We start from the raw sequence: 20,032 nt of genomic DNA, 5'->3' as shown, positions 1-20,032 counted from the left end.
CCCACCCCCCACAGTAACACCCCCCCAGCCCACCTCCCCCCACCCTCCCCAGCCCACCTGCACCCCATCTGCCCGCAGCCCCAAGGAGGCTCCTCCCAGGTACACCTGGAATCCAACCTCCGGCACGCGCTCCCTTTCCCGATCTGATTTGAGAAATCCCCTTTAGAGCAGAAGTCGCAGAGAGCGTCCCGTTCACAGACGCGGAAGCGCCGTCAGCCCTCAGTCCTGAGGGCTTTCCCCGCAGGGACAGGCTGCCTCTCAGACACGGCTGGAGTACCGCGACTGGTGGCATCCTGCGGACGGGATCAGAGAGGCACAGCTGCTGGGGTCACCTCGCGGGGCGGACAGCTCAAGTGAGCACGTGGACCTGGGGTGGCTCCACAGGGCCGGGGGCGCATCGGCGTGCGCCCGGGCCCGTGGCACAGGCTGTGGGGCTCCTCCGAGCCGCTGACGGCTGCCCGCCCCACGAGCCCCCTCCGAGAGGGAAACGTGCAGTCCCGTCTGTTCTGCCATTTTCCACAAGATACGCCCCCGTCCGCAGACGGGCACCCGGGCCGCACACAGTCTGGCATCCCTGCTCGTCTGCCGATCGGTTTACGCGGGACAGAAGCGAGAACGAGCCGGGCGCGCCGCTCACCACGAGCTCTCAGCTGTTCGTGGGGCCTCCTGCGGGTCCAGCCGCCTCACGCCCCGCGGCCGGGAAGGTCTCCGCAAAGCATGCCTTCGTGCTGAAACTAGGTCTCGGTCGCGCGAGCACAGAGACGCGCAGAGCCGTGCCTGAGGCACGGCGCGCTTCCGGAGGCCAGGCCCCGGGGTGGAGGCAGGAGAGGAGACGGATGCAGCCAGGCCGTCCCCTCGTCCCGCAGCCGGGCTGACCTGAAGCTGCAGACCCCAGGCACGAGAACAGACTCTCACCCGGAAGACGAGAGCCCCAGAAAGCAAACCTCGGCGATCGCGGGACGGTGCGCGCCGCCTCTCCGAGCTCACCGCGGCCTTCCCTCCCTTACGACGCCGGTTCTGATCGGGCCACGTGCTCAGCTCCAACACCTGCTTCCCCACCTCGCTTCCGGCCAGGGGAGGCCACGTGGCAGCGTCCCAGCTCCTGAGGCTCGGGCGGAGGGCTCCCTCCTGACCCGGGGGGGGGGGGCCGCCCCCCCCCCCGCCTCCGCCCCCGAGCAGGAAAGCGGATGCAGTCAGGACGGCGAACGCCGGGCGGCGGTGCCGGGAAGCAGCCCACCGCGAGGCAAACACGTCCCTGTTGGTGAGGTTTCCTGTCGACCGCAGCTGGACGCGATCCGCACCCCAGGCAGCCTGCCGTCTGACCCGCGTAACAGGGCTGCAGGGGGGCCTCCCCTCCCCTACACTCTCCCCGCCGCCCGCCTCTTTCCACCTGCTCTGCCGCAGCCCTCACCGTGACCGCTGTGGTTTCCGGGCCGATCCCAGCCCCCCATCCGGCCGACAGGTCCCTTCCTCGCTCGGCACGTCTGACCCATGGCTCACCGTGCTCTTGCTTGTCGAGCCACCGCGGGTCTGGCCCCTGACCGTCCGTCCAGCTTTCTCGGGGCTGGGGCTGGGGGGGGGGGGGTGGAAACTCTTGCCCCCGCTTGGCCTCGGAACCTGGCGCCCGAAACGGCCGCGCCTTCCGCTTCCTGAGGCCAGCCCCGTGCCTCTGAACTGGCCTGGCCTCGCCGGGCCACAGACTCCTCGGAAACGCAGACCGTGGCTCCATGGTCCCTAAAGGGCAGGTACGCGGCACTGCCCAGAGCACAGGCTGCCGGAGGAGACGGCACCACGCTCTCCGTCCCCCAGACGAGGAGACCAAGGCTCCGAAGGACAGACACGCCCGGGGCCCCAGAGCGAGGTCGGCAAACTCCCTGGAGGCCCAGGTAGCAGTACTATCGGCTCACGAGCCGCGTGGTCTTGGCTGCCGATCGATTCTTGTACAAAAGCGCCAAAGGTGACGTGCACTGCAGCTCCAGGAAAACACCTCGCGGCAGGAGACCGGACTCAGGCCGTGGACCCTGGAGGCGCAACACGAACCCGGGCTCCGGGGCTTCTCCCACCCGACGGAGCGGCCTCCCGAGGTGCACCACTGCTTGCCACGGGGAGGTGTCCACGCCCGTGACGCCGCCCCCAGCAGCTCGGGGCCGGGTGGCGCCGGACACCTGGAAATACCCCGCACGGCGGGTGATGAGGCAGAGCGGGACAGCGTCATTCCTCGTGCAGATCAGAGTCCCAAACAACGGTGGCTCCAGCGGCATCACAGGGCGCCCTGCCCACGCCTGCCATCCCGCCCTCGTGCACTTCATCCTCTGACCAAGCCCTCTCTCTGATGACCAAAAGGCGAAAATACAGCCTCGTCTTGACTTCCCACACGACAAGAGTCTCACAGCCGCCCAGCAGTCCAAACTTCTCTCTCCGTAGATGCCAAAATCCAGGTCTGCGGTGAGAGTGACGTCCACACGCGGAACTGCCCTGAGGATGCAGCCCCGAGTGCCAAACCCTCAGGGAGAGGCGCTCTCGCGCTGCCCCCACGCCCCGCTCGGCCCCCTCTGGCTCCTCAGAGGCAGCTGCTGGGGGCCTCGCTGGACTCCTCCCCCGCCCCAGGTCATCCTCAGGCCCCGGCCTAGACTCCGCTTCCGCGGAGGGGACCCGCTGTGGGCTCCGTCCCATGCACCCCTGCTACCCACACCTCCCGTCCCACGGTTCCCTGACTTTATCTTCACACAGCGTGACCGGAACGTCGCGAGAGGAGGGACCAGGCCCACCCTGCGTGCCCACCCTGCGTGCCCACCTTGCCGAACAGACAAGCAAACGTCAGAGGCCCCGCTTGGCCCCGAACCAAATAAAGAGAACCAGCCGTGGGCTTCAGATGCTTCCTCGGCTCCCCGGCCACAGACGTGGCTCCGAGAAAGGAAGGATTTATGTTACAGACCTACTCCCTCCGGTCTGGCGCCCTGGGTCTGTCAGACCCACTGCGTCCTCAGGACAAAGAGCCAGGCGGTGCCTAGCTGGCTCGGTCAGCGGGGCCTGTGACTCTTGATCTCGGGGTTGTGAGTTCAAGCTCCGTGTCAGGTGCACAGATTATAATAAACTTGAACAAAGAAACAGGGGCACAAGGCACCCGCGGCACCAGTCCGCCCGCTTCCCGGCAGCGTTTCCAATGCTCACGTGGCATCCAGGCCGAGCTACGGAGCCTCTTCTCGTCAAAAGTCCTAGAACGGCGGCTCCCAACACCCCAGCCGACACAGAACCGGGCACTAGACGCAGGGACGTCCCTTCGGTGTCGGCGTCCGTGAGAAGCACGCACCGGACAGGCGTGGCCGACGTTCAGCCGTGCCTCACTGACCGGAGCCGAGCTGCAGAAGACGCTGTGGTCGGGGAACACGTGGCAGGCGGGACGTCGGGTTTGCAGGGGGAAGACTCGGAGGAGTCCCAGCACCCGTGTCCGAAACGAGGGCCGCGAGGATGCCGGGACCGGCTGCGGCTGGCGGGGGACCGAGCAGGCCCGTGGGCGTCATGAAGCACCGGCCACACGTCTCCGTAGGCGTGAGAAGCGGCCCTCGCTGGCCAGGCTCCGGCGTCGGCGTCTCTGATCGTCAAGACACGCGGGTGCAACGGCCTCGGCGGCCTGCTTCTTCCCGGTGGCCCTCCGCGCCGCGGGGAGACAGGAGCCACGAACACGGCCCGCCCACGCTCTCTGCAGGGATGGTCCGCGAGTAACGGCCACCTGCTGTGTTCCGTGAGGGCCTCCACACCACCAGGCCCGAGAAGACCCTGCAGCCATAAGTCTGATGTTTGAACATAAAGCCACGTGACCTCCACACTTTGACTCGCCCAGAGTCGTGGAGATGCCACAGACCTAGAATACGGAATCGCATCTAACGGTCACTCTCCCTCAGGGACGTGACGGTGCCATGGGCCAAGCATGTTGAGAACCAAGTGCACACAAACATGGGTGACCTCGGGCCACGAGCACGTCAGCGGGGCAGACACGGGGTCTGGCCCTGCAGTCAGGACGGGGGTCACGGCCCGCAGACCCCCATCGCCAATCCGCTCAGGGTGCTGGGCACGGACCTCGCTGAGCCCCGAGGTCGTTATCGGGTGGAACGGGATTCTGCGTGAGGAAGCACGCAGGCTCCAGGAGTGCCATCGGAGGGGTCATCGCCGTCACTTTTGTTCCGGGCTTCTACGCTGTCCTGCCCTGCCCGGTCACACGGCCACGCCCAAGGAAGTGCCACCGGCCCCCCGCCTCTGACTTACCTGAGTTGTCTCTGGCTACCAGACCCTGCGAGAAGTCCCCCGGGGCCGGGGAGGCCCTGCTGTCCCACGTGGCGGCGTCCAGGCCGTTGCAGTACTCCCACCTCTTCTGCTGGAGCTCCTGTAGCCAGTAGGCCATGAGCTGGCGGTTAGGAGCCTACGAGAGGAAGGAGAGAGCGAGTCAAGGCCAACGACGGGACCGAGGGCTGGGACAAACCACGTCCCACGAAGACAGACGCACACCCTGCCCCTCGAGGGGAGTGTCAGGAAGAACAGGCCAAGGACATCTCCCCGCCAGGGTGAGCGGCTTTGCTCACCCGGCCAGTAAACAGCACGAACACCAGGAATCCAGCCCTGATGAGAATCTTCCCACATCCCAAGATGACACAACACCCTCCACGGAAGCCTGGAGGACGGCATGGTCTCGCCGCCCTTTCACGCTGCACACACACACGTCCTGTCTCAAGAACTCACACCTCGTGCACGTGTGGCTGCATCCTGGCCGCGTCACATCAAATGACAGTGGTTCCAGCTGATGGCACCTGGAGAGCATACAAATACCTCTGCAGACTGAAAACCGGGCGGCACGTCCAATGGCTAAAACTTTTAACACCAAGGACAGCAAGTGCCAGAAAGGGCACAGGGCAACCGAACCCGTCACAAGCCTCTCTCCCAGCCCCTGCAGACACGGCGAAAGCTGTGCTTGTGCGAGAATGCTCCGATTTAAAGGGAAACATCTGACGGGGGAACAGTCAGTAACCTCATGAGTATCTCTCACTAAATTCCTGGGCAAAAACAAACGTTAAAGTCACATGTTTTCAACGTCTGACTTACTACTCGTGTTACAAAAACCTGGTCGGGAAGGCACCCAAAACCACCTCGAGGCAATGACTGACTGGGGCTCCTTCCCTTTTGGGGCGCCCGGGAGGCTCAGCCAGTGAGCATCTAACTCTTGGTTTCAGCTCAGGTCATCGTCTTACAGTTTGTGGGTTTGAGCCCCGCATCGGGCTCTGCACTGTGAAGAACCTGCTTGGGATTCTCTCTCTCCCTCTCTCTGCCCCTCCCTCACTCACGCACCCTCGCTCAAAATAATGAACAAGCAAGCACAAATAAGTAAAGAGGATCCAGAAATCACTGAAAGCACCCCGACTTCGATCCCGTGTGCTGCCATCAGGGAGACAGGAGACTGCGAGGGCCCCACCGTCAGGCGCTCAGACCAGACACAAAAGCGCAGGCTGGCAGGCAGGGCGGCCCCGTCAGTCGAAGCACCACCTCCGTGTCCTCCCTCTGGTCTCCCCCCATGGAGGACTGAACGGAGATCCGACCTGACTCAGCCCGGATTGAATCAGAATCACAAACGAAATCTCTCAGGCGCCCGGGTCCAGTCTGGGTCCGACACGTAACGTTGGTCCCGATCTGCCAGGTCCAGCACAGTGGCCACTGAGCATGCGAAACGCAGCCGGTGCCACACGATCGAAAATATTTCGGACACGGTGGATTAAATAACATATATTAAAGCTACCTCATCTGTATCCGAAAACTTACAAGCATCTGTTACGGCTCGTACCGTATTCATGTTGACAGCACTGGTCTAGAGGTAACAGTAAATTCAGTCCGTTTTGAGAGCCAAGGTTGGCAGAAACCCAGGGGGTGGGCAGTGGCCTCAAGGACTGAAACGCAGGCCAAAGGCAGCAGGTTCCTGAGTGTGGGGCAGCCACCACTGCTCCTCCCAAGGACACTATGACTTGAGAAGGCTTCTCAGTTCTTTACCTACAGAGATGCCAACACTCTTCAGGGACCACAACAAGAAGCCTGGCTCATCGGGCTCACAGATGCCCTTCCTGGACGGGGCAGCAGGACCCCCAAGTGATGTGGTGTCACAGAACACCCCAGCGAGTCTGTCACCAGGAGCTCACCGCTGAGCTCCAGCCCCGCTGGTGACGAACGAGCCAGTCGGTGCTAAAGCCTATCGCCACCACATCTGCCAAGCACCCACCCACCGGCCAGAGGGGTGGGGAGCAGGACTGGGAGAGAGTGGGTATCTGCCCCACACCACCCCCAATTTAAATGCTCTGATCCCAAATTCTGGAGAGCCACACGGGCATTCCAATCATGCTGCAAGGGGCAGAGCCCAGGCTCGGCTCAGCACACAGAAGGTGCCTGCATGAGACATGTGACCACCATCAGTCTGAAGACTCACGGGAACCACACCGAGTCTCCCAGAACACCGGTCTCTGTGACCCCTACACGTCCCTCAAAGCCCAGCACAGACGCTACCTCCAGAGCTCACACCAGCACGCACCCGAGGTGAGCTTCCCACGGAGGCGGGCGCACTCCTTTCGCGTCCCTCGTTAGTCTGCCCTAGCTGCTCCCGCGGGCCTCTGTCCCCAGACCTCCACCAGCCCCAAACCCAGAAGCCCCCACGCCTGAGGGAGCAGGGCCCCACCTGTCCCTTCCCCTGGACCCCGGGACGCTCCCCACCCAGCCTGTCTCTGTCCCCAGGGCTCAGAACTGTCCCGCATTAATCGGTCCAAGTGAATTCATTTCAACACGTGCTCACTCAGGGCCCACGCTCCTGGCAGGGGGCGTGCTACTGGGGGAGGGGCGGGTCTCAGGCCTTGTCCCCCAGCCACATTCCCCTACCCCCCGGATCCCAGCCCTTCGCTCCCCTGGTAAAGGGTCCCCGCCCATCAAAGCACACCCTCGCCTGCTTGGACTCCGTGACCTTCCTGGAGACCTATCTCGACTTATCCATCCAAAAAAAGGAAAAGGGAACGATGCCACGCACACACAAATGTTTGTTCATTCCCTTGACAAATATTTACCGAGCGCCAACGAGGGCCAAGTGTCGCCGTTCGCACACAACTGGGGGAGACGTGGTCTCCCGAGACACTCCCAGTGAGCTGTCTCCTTTACAGCAGCGACAACCAGCTAGAGTCAGATTCACAATTACAATCAAACTACGAAAATACCTGGTTGAAGAAATCCTCATGCATCACAGAAACTTCCCAAAAATCCAGTCAAAATTCTAAAGGAGCTCTTCAAAGCACAGCACAGAAATTCTGAAATTCATCTGCAGTTTAACCTGCAAGATTCTGAACAAAAAACACAAGGCCTGGGGCTATGCCCTACGAGGCTGGGAGGCGCGTGACAAAGGCCTGCGCGGCCAGCAAATTGAACACAGCAGATACCAAATGTCGCACTTCAAGGAAAATCAGCAGGGAAAAGACCTTAGTTATTGAGCGATGGCATCAGGACAACCGGTTAAAAGTTTGGAAGAGAAGAAAATGGATTCAAATTTGATTCACGATTTGAATGTACAACAAAAGTCATTTAAGTCACCAGGAAATGCCTAAAGGATTAAAATCAAGTTTGTCTCTTTCTGCCTCTGGCGACAGGAACCTCGTAGATGGAAGGGCTGAAGGGCTGACTCGGCGTCGGCAAAAATTCGGGGGAAGGTTCCCGCCGAGCCGTGAGCCGTGAACCGCGCCCCCGAAGCGCCCGGGAGGCCCCGAGGACCCTGCGCGCCAGGGAAGAGCCCAGGACTGCGAGCCACAGGGACAGACGGACGCCCGGGAGGGCGGAGCGCGTCACGGGGCTGATTCCTGTCCAGGCAACAAAAGAGCCGTGGCTACTGCAACATGCCCGTAATCGTGGACCGCAGAGACCTTTCTAGTCCCGAGAAGGCCTGCAGAGGAAACGTCTATGCGTCCCCTCCCCCACTCATGCTTTCTCTCTCAAAAATAAACATTTTAAAAAAAACAGCGTACTTTAGACTTTCATTTTTTTTAATATGAAATTTGTCAAATTGGTTTCCATACAACACCCAGTGCTCATCCCAACCGGTGTCGTCCTCAATGCCCATCACCCACCCACCCCTCCCTCCCATCCCCCATCGACCCTCAGATTGTTCTCAGTTTTCAAGAGTCTCTTACAGTTTGGCTCCCTCCCTCCCTTTTTTCCCCTTCCCCTCCCCCATGGTCTTCTGTTAAGTTTCTCAGGATCCACATAAGAGTGAAAACATATGGTATCTGTCTTTCTAGACTTTTATTTCAAAGAATAGTAACATTCGCATTTGCTGTGCAAAAGGTGGGAAAGGAGGAAAAAGAGGGAAACGAACTTGACCTTGCGGGGTGCGTCCTCTCACGCGCTCCTCGTGCGTAAACACACGCCGGAAGAACGTTGGGCCGCAACGTGACGTGCACGTGGGCGGGGGGGGGGGGTGCGCTGTCACGTGAGCACGAGCCACGTGCCAGACATCAACCTGAGCGCTGGGCACCTGCGGCCAGGGCGGTATCACCCGCTGAGCCCGGGCTCGCGCACGGTGCCTGGAGCCTCACTGTCCGCCCACCCCCCACCCCCTCCCACCCCCGTGCCGCGTGCTGTTAGGCAACGTGTGCAACCGGCCGGCGGGTGGGACGGGAAGGGAGGAACCGACCTGCTGAGCCGGCTCTGAGGGTCACAGGAGGTCGCGCACGTCCGGCTCAGAACGGGGCCCCACAAGCAGCTCCCTGGGCAGCCACGAACCGCGTCCCCTCCGCCACCCAAGACCTCGCTGGCTGGCCCCGCCAGAGCTCCAGCCCGCGTCTGTCCCTCGTCTATCCCTCGAAGAGGAGGAGGACGACCGCGCCCATCTCCGCATCTCCCCGCGGTACCTCCCGAATACTGACACGGTGCACGTAAAATCCGGAGCGGTTCGCGCCAAAGGTAGCTTCCGCGCCAGGGGCGACACAGAGCGGGGTCCCAGGGAGCACGACCGTCGGTCCGCAGGGTCCACTGGACGCTCTCGGCCACGACTCTGAGCTGAGCACGCGACTTGCGGACCCACTGCGGGGAACGACGGGAGCGCCGTGCGCGACGCACGAGGCACGGAAGACAGAAGCCGCTCTCCAGCCTGAGGGTGTCGCCAGCTCTCCAAGGTCAAGGTCTGTCCAGCTCCCGGCTCGCGCTCCTGGCATTCTCCTGGCTCATCCGCCTCGGCCCCCCGCGGCAGCAGCGTGCCCCAAAGCCTCTTCTCACGCCCACCCGGTGAGGTCACCCGCACCCCAAGCTTCAAGACTCTGATGGCTTCCGCGGGCCGTGCAGTGCGCACGCTAACCGGCCCACGCCTCACCCCACTCCGCGGAACGGCAGCCCTCCCCACACCACACGCAAGCAGAGCCCAAGTCGGCTTCCACGGCCCGCGCTCCGCCTGCCCCACCAACCACCTGCGAACTCCGATGCACGCCTCAAGCCCCGGTCCAGACGTCCCACCTGCCGTCCTTGGCAGGACCGGTCTTGCCCTATGTGACGACACAGCATGTCGGTCGCGCGCTCAGAGTGCAGGCCCTGGGCTCCTCCCCAGGAGGTCAGGGCCCACCCACGTCTGCAGGGCGGGAAGAATCGGCGTGATCACCAGTCTCCGAAGAGCCACAGAAAGGAGGGTGCGCAGAGGGACGGACCCGGTCTGCACCTCTCCGGCCACGTTGCTTAAAAGGACACGATGTCTGCTTGTCATGAGGGAATCTTGTTTCTTAAGCCCGGAAAAGCCCTAGATCCCCAAGGCGCATCTAAGGTAATTCTTCCATAAGGAATAAAAAGCACAACAATATTGTAAGTGGTCTGATGATACAAGACTCCGAGGAAAAACAGACGACAACCCAAATCTGATAAATAACTTTAGGTTCCAAATTTTCTTCTGAATGTTTCGAAATCACGAGCCTGGCCAGGATCTCAGGAGATCTGGCCCCGTACCAATGAAACAGATGTAGTTGTTCCCTGGGAGGGCGCTGAAGCCTGAGTCCACGCCAGTGGCAGACACGGAGAAGGGCGTCTGTGCGGGCCCTCCGGCCCCCGGAAAGCGGACGCGTCTGCACCGACCTTCATCCTCTGGTGATGCCACGAGCTCATACCTCCTACCTTTCCAAACTGCTAACTCGAAATGAGCATTTTCATGTTAGCTATGAAAAAAATTACATGAGTTGTGGTCTCCATCCTGTTCAAAGGCTGGGCAAGAACCCAGACCCCACCTTCCACCCACTCGGGGACACAGACACCAGAGGGGTTCCCCCTTCACCACTCAAGCACCCTCTTTCAAAGAGCAAATCCCCCGAGACAGACCCACCTGTCAGCTGACATCTTTCCAGCTTCAGCGATGTCACAGAGATGAGCAACCGAGGGCAAGGGTCAGGGAAGGAGGGCCCAGACAAGGAACGCGGCAAAGCAAATGCACGCTCACAGATGAGGCGGCACCACAGATAAGGGATCGTGGGGGGCCGGGCCAGGTGATGGACTTCGCCAAGAAAAGGGCAAGGCCACTCTCTGGGTCTGCTCTCCCCGCAGGAAGTGCGGAAGCCCGCCAAGGCGCTTTCTGTTTCAGAGAGAAAGGGGCACGTGGCCTCCGAGTGGCCACAGGGTTGCATTCCTGTGGCTCCCTATCAGCTCTGCTGTTGCACAATCAGGGAGAGCCAGGGTTTTACGGACTCAGGAGAAATGCAGACTGCAGCCACAGCCAGCAGCCCGTGGACAGCCCCGCACCACCCTGCCTATGATGTTTCCACACACCACACAGCACTGCGCTGTTCCGGCTTCAGTTTTTAACTTAAAAGTAGGACACGGGAGGGGCACATGAGTGGTTCAGTCGGTTAAGCGTCGGACTCTTTTTTATAAAATTTTTTTTTTAATGGTTATTTATTTTTGAGAGAGAGAGACCAGAGCATGAGCAGGGGAGGGGCAGAGACAGAGGAAGACAGAATCCAAAGCAGGCTCCAGGCTCCGAGCTGTCAGCACAGAGCCTGACGTGGGGCTCGAACTCACAGACTGCAGGATCGTGACCTAAGCTGAAGTCAAACGCTTAACCGACTGAGCCACCCAGGCACCGCAAGAGTCAGACTCTTGATCTCACGGTTCTTGGGATCAAGCCCCGCATCTGGTTCTGTCCTGACAGCACAGAGCCTGCTTGGGATTCTCTCTCTCCCCCTCCCCACGCTCTCTTTCAAAATAAATAAACTTAAAAAAAAAAAATAGAACACAGAAATGAATGACTTAATATGAAGTTTTAGGAACTGGGGCTTGGGAAGGGGAGGCTCCAGGCCCCACACACCAGAGACCCAGAGGGGTCAGGGGAACGTGGCACCAGAGATCCTACCCTTTAAGCGAGTTTGCGAGCCATCTGGGAGGCATGCTGATTTCTTTTTTTTTTTTTTTTTTAATTTTTTTTTCAACGTTTATTTATTTTTGGGACAGAGAGAGACAGAGCATGAACGGGGGAGGGGCAGAGAGAGAGGGAGACACAGAATCGGAAACAGGCTCCAGGCTCTGAGCCATCAGCCCAGAGCCTGACGCGGGGCTCGAACTCACGGACCGCGAGATCGTGACCTGGCTGAAGTCGGACGCTCAACCGACTGCGCCACCCAGGCGCCCCTACTGATTTCTAACAGTCTTCTGGGCAGAGCTGGTGTCTCAGGAAAGTGTTGGGTGGCTCCCCTAGGCCACTCTGTCACTCACCCTTTGCTGGGTGAGAATCTGGGGGCTCTACAAGTCCTTATGAGCTCCTCAGTGGAGTCGATCACTAAACCGCACCCCCCAGAAATACCCCCAGGACGCTGGGCAGCACTACTGGCCCAGGAGACACAAACCTCAGGGCCTGGGGGAATTGGGGCGGGGTGCCAGGCCCCAAACCACTGCTCGTAGAAACTCAGAATGCAAAGCAGATGCGCAGGCAGAAACCACAGGGCGTCAACCTGAGGGTAAGGGGCTCACGCCTCACTGGTCTCCGTCCACACAACTGCTTCCAGTCGCACAGAAAACCATCAGCAGCCCGGCCCCTCTGGACTTCACAGCCAGGGGGAAGTCACGATCCGAATGACGGCAGTGGTTCCCGAAGAGAGGCCCCCAGAGCTGCAGCGGGAGGGCCGGGGTGACGGATAAACATGCGGATTCCCGAGGTGCACTCCGGCCTACCAACCGAGTCAGGATCCCTGGGGCAGGACCGACAGTGTGCAGAAAGAGGATCCCAGGAGGCTCCTTTCCTACATGCAGTTTGAGAACCACGGTTCCGAAAAAGATGGTTCCTTTAAACAGCAGATTTGAAAGAAAGACCACCGGGACAGGGTCTGCGGGGGCGCCGGGCACGGCTCCCAGGCAGCAGAGGTCTGTCCCCCTCTGGCACACGCCTCGTCCCTGCCGGGAGACACCACCGCCTCACGGCTAAGGCAGCCCCATGGGGAAGCTTATCGTCCACACTGTCCATTTCCAAATCTCCCGTGGCTAATCCTCTTAAGCCTAGGCTGCAGCACGGGTTGGGTACGGGGCGGTTCAGGTGTCTGTGCACCACCCGCTACACGTGAGCCTAACTTCCTACCGATGGATTAAAGTCGAAATACGAAGCAAGTGCCACAAACTGCTAGGTTTAGATAATGACACATCCCTCATGTGTCTGGGGAAGACTCTAGCGCCCAAGCGGCTGCCGCCCCGCTACGGGACCCCAATCCCTCACTCGGCCCCCAGGGTCAGGGCACGCTGCCCTCTGAGGGCCCGAGCAATCCTGACTCGGGGATGAATGACCCTTAGAGCAAAAGCACGTCATGACTTCCTCCGACCCACAGAGCCACTGAAGACAATGCCCCAATCACACCTCAGAACAGGACAGGACAAGCTCCCCGAGGCCGGAGACAGCGCCTGACTCTCACCAGGCGCCCATCACGGCCTCGCTCGACAAGATCCGTTAGGCGAAAGGCTGACTGACCGCGTCACTCCTGGAAAGTCAGGCCACCTTGTCTGCAAGCACAGTCTTTCCTCGACATCACAGACCTGAAGGGACAGGAAAATCGGGCCTACTGCCTACAAATAATTCCTATAATGCAAGGTGAACACCTCTGACGGCACGGCCTTGCCCACCCCCATCCACCACCAGGCCTGCCATCCGACACTCAGACCCGTTCTGAGGGGCGGACCGAGCGCACACGGAGCGCTGCTCCCTTCTGGGGGGCCTGGGAAGGGCCCGAAGTCTGAAGGACTCGGCTCCGGACCCCTCCCCACCAGATTCCGGTTCTCCCACAAAATCAGCCTGGGAAAGGTAAGCAAATGACTGGGAACACGTCCCGCTGGCCCAAGAGGAGCTCCGTCTGTGAGCAGCTACGCAGTCATACCAAAACCCAACCGCTCCCCGGCCGACCTCCTGCGGGGAGCCCTCGATGACCGTCACAAGGTCTCCCCAGTGCTGCAGTATTCACAGGATTATCACACGGACCACAGACGTCTGGCTCCGGGCCACATGCAAATCGGTCCTGCACATACAGGACCCCTCCTGTTCGCTTACTCTGGGAAGATGCCACCCCCGCCCCCCAGAATCAAGACACCGGCGGGCATCCCACCTTCACGCCCAGCGCTGAATCCTGCAGCCAAACACGGCTTCTCTGCGAAGGTTTTCCAAAGGCATCAGGTGCTAGACTATTTTTCAAGTCCCGATACTATAGTTTCTTAAATGCGTGGAAAAACTATCGCCACATCTGCAGGAAAAGCATAACCTTACAGCACAGCAGATGCTCTCGAGGCACTTGCTGACGACCACACAGACACTGCGACAGGAGCATCCGGTCACACTGAGCATCTGCGACACGCCTGCCACTCCCCTGAATGCTGGGGAGGCAGTGCTCCCAGACAGTCTCTGCCCGCGGCCACGTACCCTGGCAGGACACAGCATCGGCGCTCCGATACCCGAACGGGACTGGACCCACCTCCAGGAGCGACAGCACCGAACCTCTGTCTGCTCAGGGTTTCCGGAGCGGCCTGGTGAGCTACAGCTTATCTGGGAAATTGTGGGATCCGCAGGCTCCCCAGGGATGGTCCTGGCCTCTTCCCACCCAGGGGGCCTCGCACGTCACCGACCGCTGCAGGCCGAGTATTTAGGGGCTTAGGGGGCGCGAGTTAGAAGCGTCGCCATCCACACTGCGCTCACTCTGTGACAGCTGAGGACTGGACCTCGGGGATGTAGGCAGACGCCCACCCCGGTGTCACCCAGACCCTACCGCATAAACCTCTAAGAGAAATGATGGTTCCTAATTAAGCCCCACTTCGAGAGTCATTTCTACAATAACAGGGTTCTTTGCTTTCCTTGGAGGGATTTCGCTCTGATCAGACAGGAAGACTGAAACCCAGCGGCTGATGGGTAAAGGCGCCCGAACAAGGACACCTGTCCGCCCCTCCGAAGCCTCCGTGAGCTGGCACTTGGTGTCCACACCTCAACCCCGGACGCGTTCGGCCCTCCTCTTCTCGGGGAAACGGCCACGTCCAAAGGGGAAGGAAACTGGTAACGTGCATACGAGCAGAAGCGGAACAGGAGAGAATTTGGTGAAGGTGGATTTGGGAATGTTCTAGCAAAGGCAGTCCACCGGGTGGGGCAGCTTCCCAGACCCCGCTGCCCCCGAAATGCGGTGCTTAAGCAGCACAGGGCAACTGTATCTCCAGTCTCACAATTCAAACCTTCGTGGGACATAAACGTGGAACATAAACGCTTCAACCCTTACTACGCAGACTAGATAATCGTCCAACGTACCTAGATGGAAATATCAGACACGACTCAACCACCGGTGTGGAAGAGGAAAAAACAAGGTTGAACCCCTGCTGGAAACTGCTGGTTCCTGTGGCCTCGGCCCCAAAGGCCTCCCCTGCCAAAAGCTGTGCCCCCCATCTCCCTGGCTGACACCTGGCCCTCGCTGGCATTCCCCCGTCATTCCCTTCCCCCTCCACCCCTGCAAGTCTTTCCCAGCGCCCCCCCCCCCACACACACACCGGGACCCCTGTCCCCTCCACAGTGTGCAGCACTGGTTGGTGTTATCCGTATCTCCCCACACTCCAGAAAGCCCCACAAGGACAGGATTGTTTTGTTCAGCTGAGCCCCCAGGGCCTAAGCAGAGGGAACGAGTGAGCGGATGAGAAGTGCCCCAGGCCCTCCTAAAACAGGAGGTTCAAGCAACCCCAGCCCAGGGCCACCCCCAGCCCACCGCCTATTTTCATACACCTATGAGCCGGGAATGGTTTTTACACTTTTAAATGGTTGGGGGAAAAAGACGGAAAGAACATATTTTGCGACATGTGAAAATCACATGCAATTCAAATCTCAGGCCACAGATAAAAATTATAGAAATGCTGCCACGCTCGCTTCTTGGTTGTTTCTGTCCCAGGAGAGCGGAGCAGTCAGAGAAACAGCACGGTTACGAGACCTAAAATATTTACTCGGTGGCCTTGTCGTTAAAACCTTCCCCCTCCAACTACACCAGCTCCTCAGAGTCCAGCCACGGACGTGAAACACAACAGACCGAAAATCGGGACCAGCCGGAATCGGGGTGAAGCTCTCTGAAGAGCGGACGCCTGTTGTATTCGTGGGTGCTGCACGCCACGACAGTCAGCTCGCCTGAGGGGTCTGGCTCACCCTTCTAGAGGGCCGAGGCCTGCCCCCAAACCAGAAGTGATCCCCTTCTATGCTTTCACTCCACAGACGTCTGCCTGGGCACCTACTCTGCGGGCAGCGTCCGCGAGGTGAGGCTACAAACATCAGGAAATGATGGGGCGCCTGGGTGGCTCAGTTGGTTAAGCATCCGACTTCGGCTCAGGTCACGATCTCACTGTCCATGAGTTCGAGCCCCGCGTCGGGCTCTGTGCTGACTGCTCAGAGCCCGGAGCCTGTTTCAGATTCTGTGTCTCGCTCTCTCTCTGACCCTCCCCCGTTCATGCTCTGTCTCTCTCTATCTCAAAAATAAATAAACGTTAAAAAAAAATTTAAAAAACAAACAAACAAACATCAGGAAATGGGGTGCAGGCCACGCCGTGGATGATGGATCAGAGGAAGCCACGGTGACGTCACACGATGACACAGCACCTGCTTCTTAGGAGCTTATTAACTGGGAGACTGAGACGAACCCATGAGAAGTCAGGTCTTGATAAAACAGCTAAATGACACTTGAAGACCGCCGAGTGGACCTCTAGGGCCCGACAGCCAAGCAGAACCATTCAGCCCAGAAGGCCGGTTCAGCACCTCCATTCTGTGTGGGACACACCAGGCTCCCCCGAGCTAACACATGCCTGTCGTTAAGCTGCGAGGGGTTTCAACACCAGAGAAATGTGCATCCTTCCCACAAAAGTGGGTTAAGAATAAGGACGCATGCCTGTGTAGTTGCGCGTGGCTCAGAAACTGACACCACGTCCGTTTGAGCACCAAATAGCTCCAAGAAAGGGGCCCAGGGAGGGGATGCATCTGCTGACAGTCTGGTGATGCCCGGAGCGCCCCAGGCTGCAGAGACCTGGCGGAGGAGAGGGACTCCTGCTCTGTTTTACCCGCAGTCAGTCCTCCCTGCGCGCCAGCTCGCTCCACAACTGTCCCCTGCACCGGGGAGAAGCCTCCAGAACACCAGACTCGCCGGCCCCAGAAGCATCGGCCTCTGCCTGACCACTGTACCAACTTCCAAGTGCGGAATGTTCCCGGTGCCTTTTTACTACATGAAAAAGGCAGAAATCAAATGCAGTAAAGGGAAAACTACTACACCTTATCTAATCCCAAACCACTGGTATTCAAAGTCAAAGAAGGCACACTTGTCAGAGCAGATAACACAATTAGATACTCTGCATTTTGAACACTCAACTATTCCTGGAGTCTCTGCTTTCAAAGAGGGTCTGAGTCTAACTTCCAATCTCTGGCAAATCACAGCCCCTCTCTGGCCTCCATTCCTTGTAAAATCTGTAAAATAAGGCGCTGGATCAGATCCCTGAATTCAGGAATAGAGAAGTTTAGCAAGAAATTCCAGTATCAGCTTTCATTAAGACTCAAGCAGTAAAACATTCTGAAAAAGCCAGCGAAACCACAGCTTTGCCAGAGAGGGCTGACAGATGCTTTAAAACAAGAAACACATGATAACACAGTAAGCAAACTGCTGATTTTTCTTTTCCTCAACTCATCTGTCAAAAGAAATGGTATCTGTAAAATGATACCCAACCAGCCGGAGCCAAAGCCTCCTCACTAACCTGAGGCTCCCCTCTGCAAGTCAGGGGCTCCCCCATGGCCGAGGACCCTGAAACGAAGCATCAGCACTTACAGGAATCAGTTCCCGGACCTGAAAAGTGGGAGGAACATAAATTACTAATTTCCACTTTTACCACCACAGAAGTTTTACGCCCGCAGCTCACAAGTTATCACTATACGCTAAAATTCCGCCTCCAAGTGAGCCCCTACTCTGGAACCCGGCCTTGCCTGTGTCTCCGTTCCCACGGTTTTTGTAAGGCAGACCCTCAGCTTTACAGATTCGTCACAGTCGGTGATCCCCATGAAATCCACATCAAAACTCATCTCCTTCTTTAAAATACTCTGAATGCACACAGAGGTGGACAGGATACCGTAAGAAGCACGGTGCAGCCACCACCCGTCCCAGACATAAACACGGCAAGGGGTAAACTCCATCCCGAGTCCGGGGCTCATCACCCCACGCGGCTCCCCACGCAGCACACAGACATCTGCGTGACCTTTTTAACCGGCCCGTAAACGGTGCCGTCTGTGTGCAACCATTCTGTAACCTTTTCTTGCTCAGTTTTACGAGCCCAGCGTGTCGACAGCCGTTTCTTTACGTTCGCTGCTGCATAATACTCTGTTACGTGACCATACCATGTACTTGGCCACGGACACTGCCCGCTCCGCGTGGCTGCCGCGTGGTGCCCGCTCTGCGTCAGCCATTTCCCACGACATTTCCTGGACGCTCACAACTCGAGGAAGGGGAGACTCTCACTGGGCTGAAAAGGACACTGGGACAGACGGGTGGCGTAAGCCGCCCAGCACAAGCGCACGGCAGACCCGGGCGAGTTCCAGACCGCTCACCTCTCCCACCACGGTCTTCGGGCTCAACCTCAAAGCCCCACTCAGGTCCACACCAACATTATTCGCATTTTTCTAAACGACAAACCTCATAGAGGACTCGGAAGTCCTCTAAGACAATCTGAAAGAGGATGCTCTATTTCGTTCTTCAACAAACAATCCCACAGTAAATGCATCTGACGCAGGGCCGTCCACACGCAGTGAGGACAAGCCTTTCTCTGGCGCAAGTCCGGGTGCTCCTGGAGTCCTTCCCAAGTTTACACAAACGGTTTCTAAGTCAGCCTGAGCTGAACTGCAGCCCTGCCTGGCTTCCTCTGGAGGAACAGGCCGTCTGCACCCACTTGGAGCGGTGTGGAAGGGCCTGGAAGAACCCAGGACGCAGAGTCTGCTTGAACCGCAACAGCTGAGCTGCGGCGGCTCTGAGAATGGCTCCAGCTCCAGCTCCAGCTGCTGCCGGCTCGGCTCGGAGGTCCGGCAACAGCTGTGCGCTCACCAGGCCCAGGGACTCCGCAAGGCCCCCGCCGCTCTGCACTTGGCCGGGGCCGGCGCAGCCCTGCTGCTCCGCGACACGGAAGACGGTTGAGGGTGGGGGCTCGGGGGAGGGGGGCGGGGGCCGAGGCCAGGAAGGAGATGCGGACTTCAGCAGGAGGGCCCCCGGGACCTGAGGGCGGGGAGGCCTGTGCGTCTCCCACCCCGTCTCGGCTACAAGATTAAGGAAGCCTTGCTCGGGCGGACCCGGTTAAAGCAACCCCTTCCCACCTCTCCCAAGAAAACAGGCTCCGCCACTTTCGGGCTGTGCGACCCCGACAGAGCGCCCCTGCCCGCCAGGAGGGGCTGCAGTGAGTGACCTCTAAGGGCCCCGCCGCCCCCGACTGTGTGCAGCGCGAGGGCAACCGGCGGATCCCACCCAACCCCACGCCCCACGAGGGAGACGCACCGTTACCCCCACGTTACAAAAGAGGCAGCGGAGGCACAAAGGGGTCGTAACCCAGGCCAGTCAAGGAGCCCTCAGTCGCGAACTCCCGGGAGGGCGCGGGGAGCCCAAGAGAGCGGCGGGGGCGAAGGACGGGTCCGGGCACTGCGCAGCCCGCAGCCCCAAGCCCGGGTCCGCTGGGCCCCGGGGCGGGCGGGGAAGGGAGGGACGAGGGCGCCAGGGGCGGGGAGGGCCGGGGACGCCCGGGACGGGGGCGGTAGGGGAGGGGACTCCAGGGACGGGCGGGCGTAGGGGAGGGACGGGGGCGCCCGCGCCGGGGTCGCCAGGGAGGGACGGGGACGCCGGGGGCGGGGGCCGGGAAGCGACCGGGGTGCCGGAGGGGCGGGGGCGCGCTCCCACCTTGAGCACCGTGACGGCGCCCGCGCTGTGCACCTGGAAGTGCGCGGGCGGCTCGGCGCCGGGTTCGGCCGCGTCGTCGGGGCCCTGGTAGCTGAAGCAGGCGTCCGCGATGTCTAGGTGGCCGAGGGGCAGCGCGTCCTGCGGGCTCTTGAAGTAATAGAGGTAGCAGCGGCGCGCGTCGAACACGAACCAGCGGCTGCGGTAGCCGCGCAGCGGGCCCTTGCCCGACAGCTTCTGCAGGTAGCCGCACAGCCGCGCCGGCCCCGCCGCCGCGCCCTCCCGCTCCTCCTCCTCGGCCCGCGCCCCGGGCCCCGGCATCGCCGCCCAGCCGCCGCCGCCGCCGCCGCCGCCGCCGCCGCCCCGGCTTCGCGCGCCCCCGTCAGCGCGCCCCCGCGTCGCCCCCGCGCGCCCCGCCCCGCCGCTGCGCACGGCCCGCGGGCGCGCAAGGCCGCCTGGGACTTGTAGTTCGCCGCCCCCGCCGCCCCCGCCGACTCCATCCCGGCCCCAGCGAGCGTGGCGGTCCCCGACCCGGCCCTGTGGGGAGCTCGCGTCTTGCGCGGGGGAACGAGGGCCGCGGCACCTGCCCCGGGCCGCCTGTGCGC

At 60.3% G+C, this 20,032-nt stretch overlaps 1 protein-coding gene across 1 annotated transcript in view; it reads right to left on the bottom strand.

The window, feature by feature from the left end:
* Positions 1 to 19,748, bottom strand: part of TBC1D2B (TBC1 domain family member 2B) — a 69,715-nt gene extending 49,967 nt beyond the window's left edge. Inside the window, exons 1-2 of the mRNA XM_030317198.1 lie at positions 19,431 to 19,748; positions 4,264 to 4,417 (exon numbers count right to left, since the gene is read on the bottom strand). Coding sequence (XP_030173058.1) covers positions 4,264 to 4,417; positions 19,431 to 19,748 — 472 coding nt within the window. The remainder of the gene's footprint in view (positions 1 to 4,263; positions 4,418 to 19,430) is intronic.
* Between the last annotated feature and the right edge of the window lie 284 nt (positions 19,749 to 20,032).

Source organism: Lynx canadensis, chromosome B3 (assembly GCF_007474595.2).
Source record: "Lynx canadensis isolate LIC74 chromosome B3, mLynCan4.pri.v2, whole genome shotgun sequence".
NCBI classification, from domain to species: Eukaryota; Metazoa; Chordata; class Mammalia; order Carnivora; family Felidae; genus Lynx; species Lynx canadensis.
Note: the sequence above shows the minus strand (reverse complement) of the source record. Positions and strands in the feature narration are given on the sequence as shown.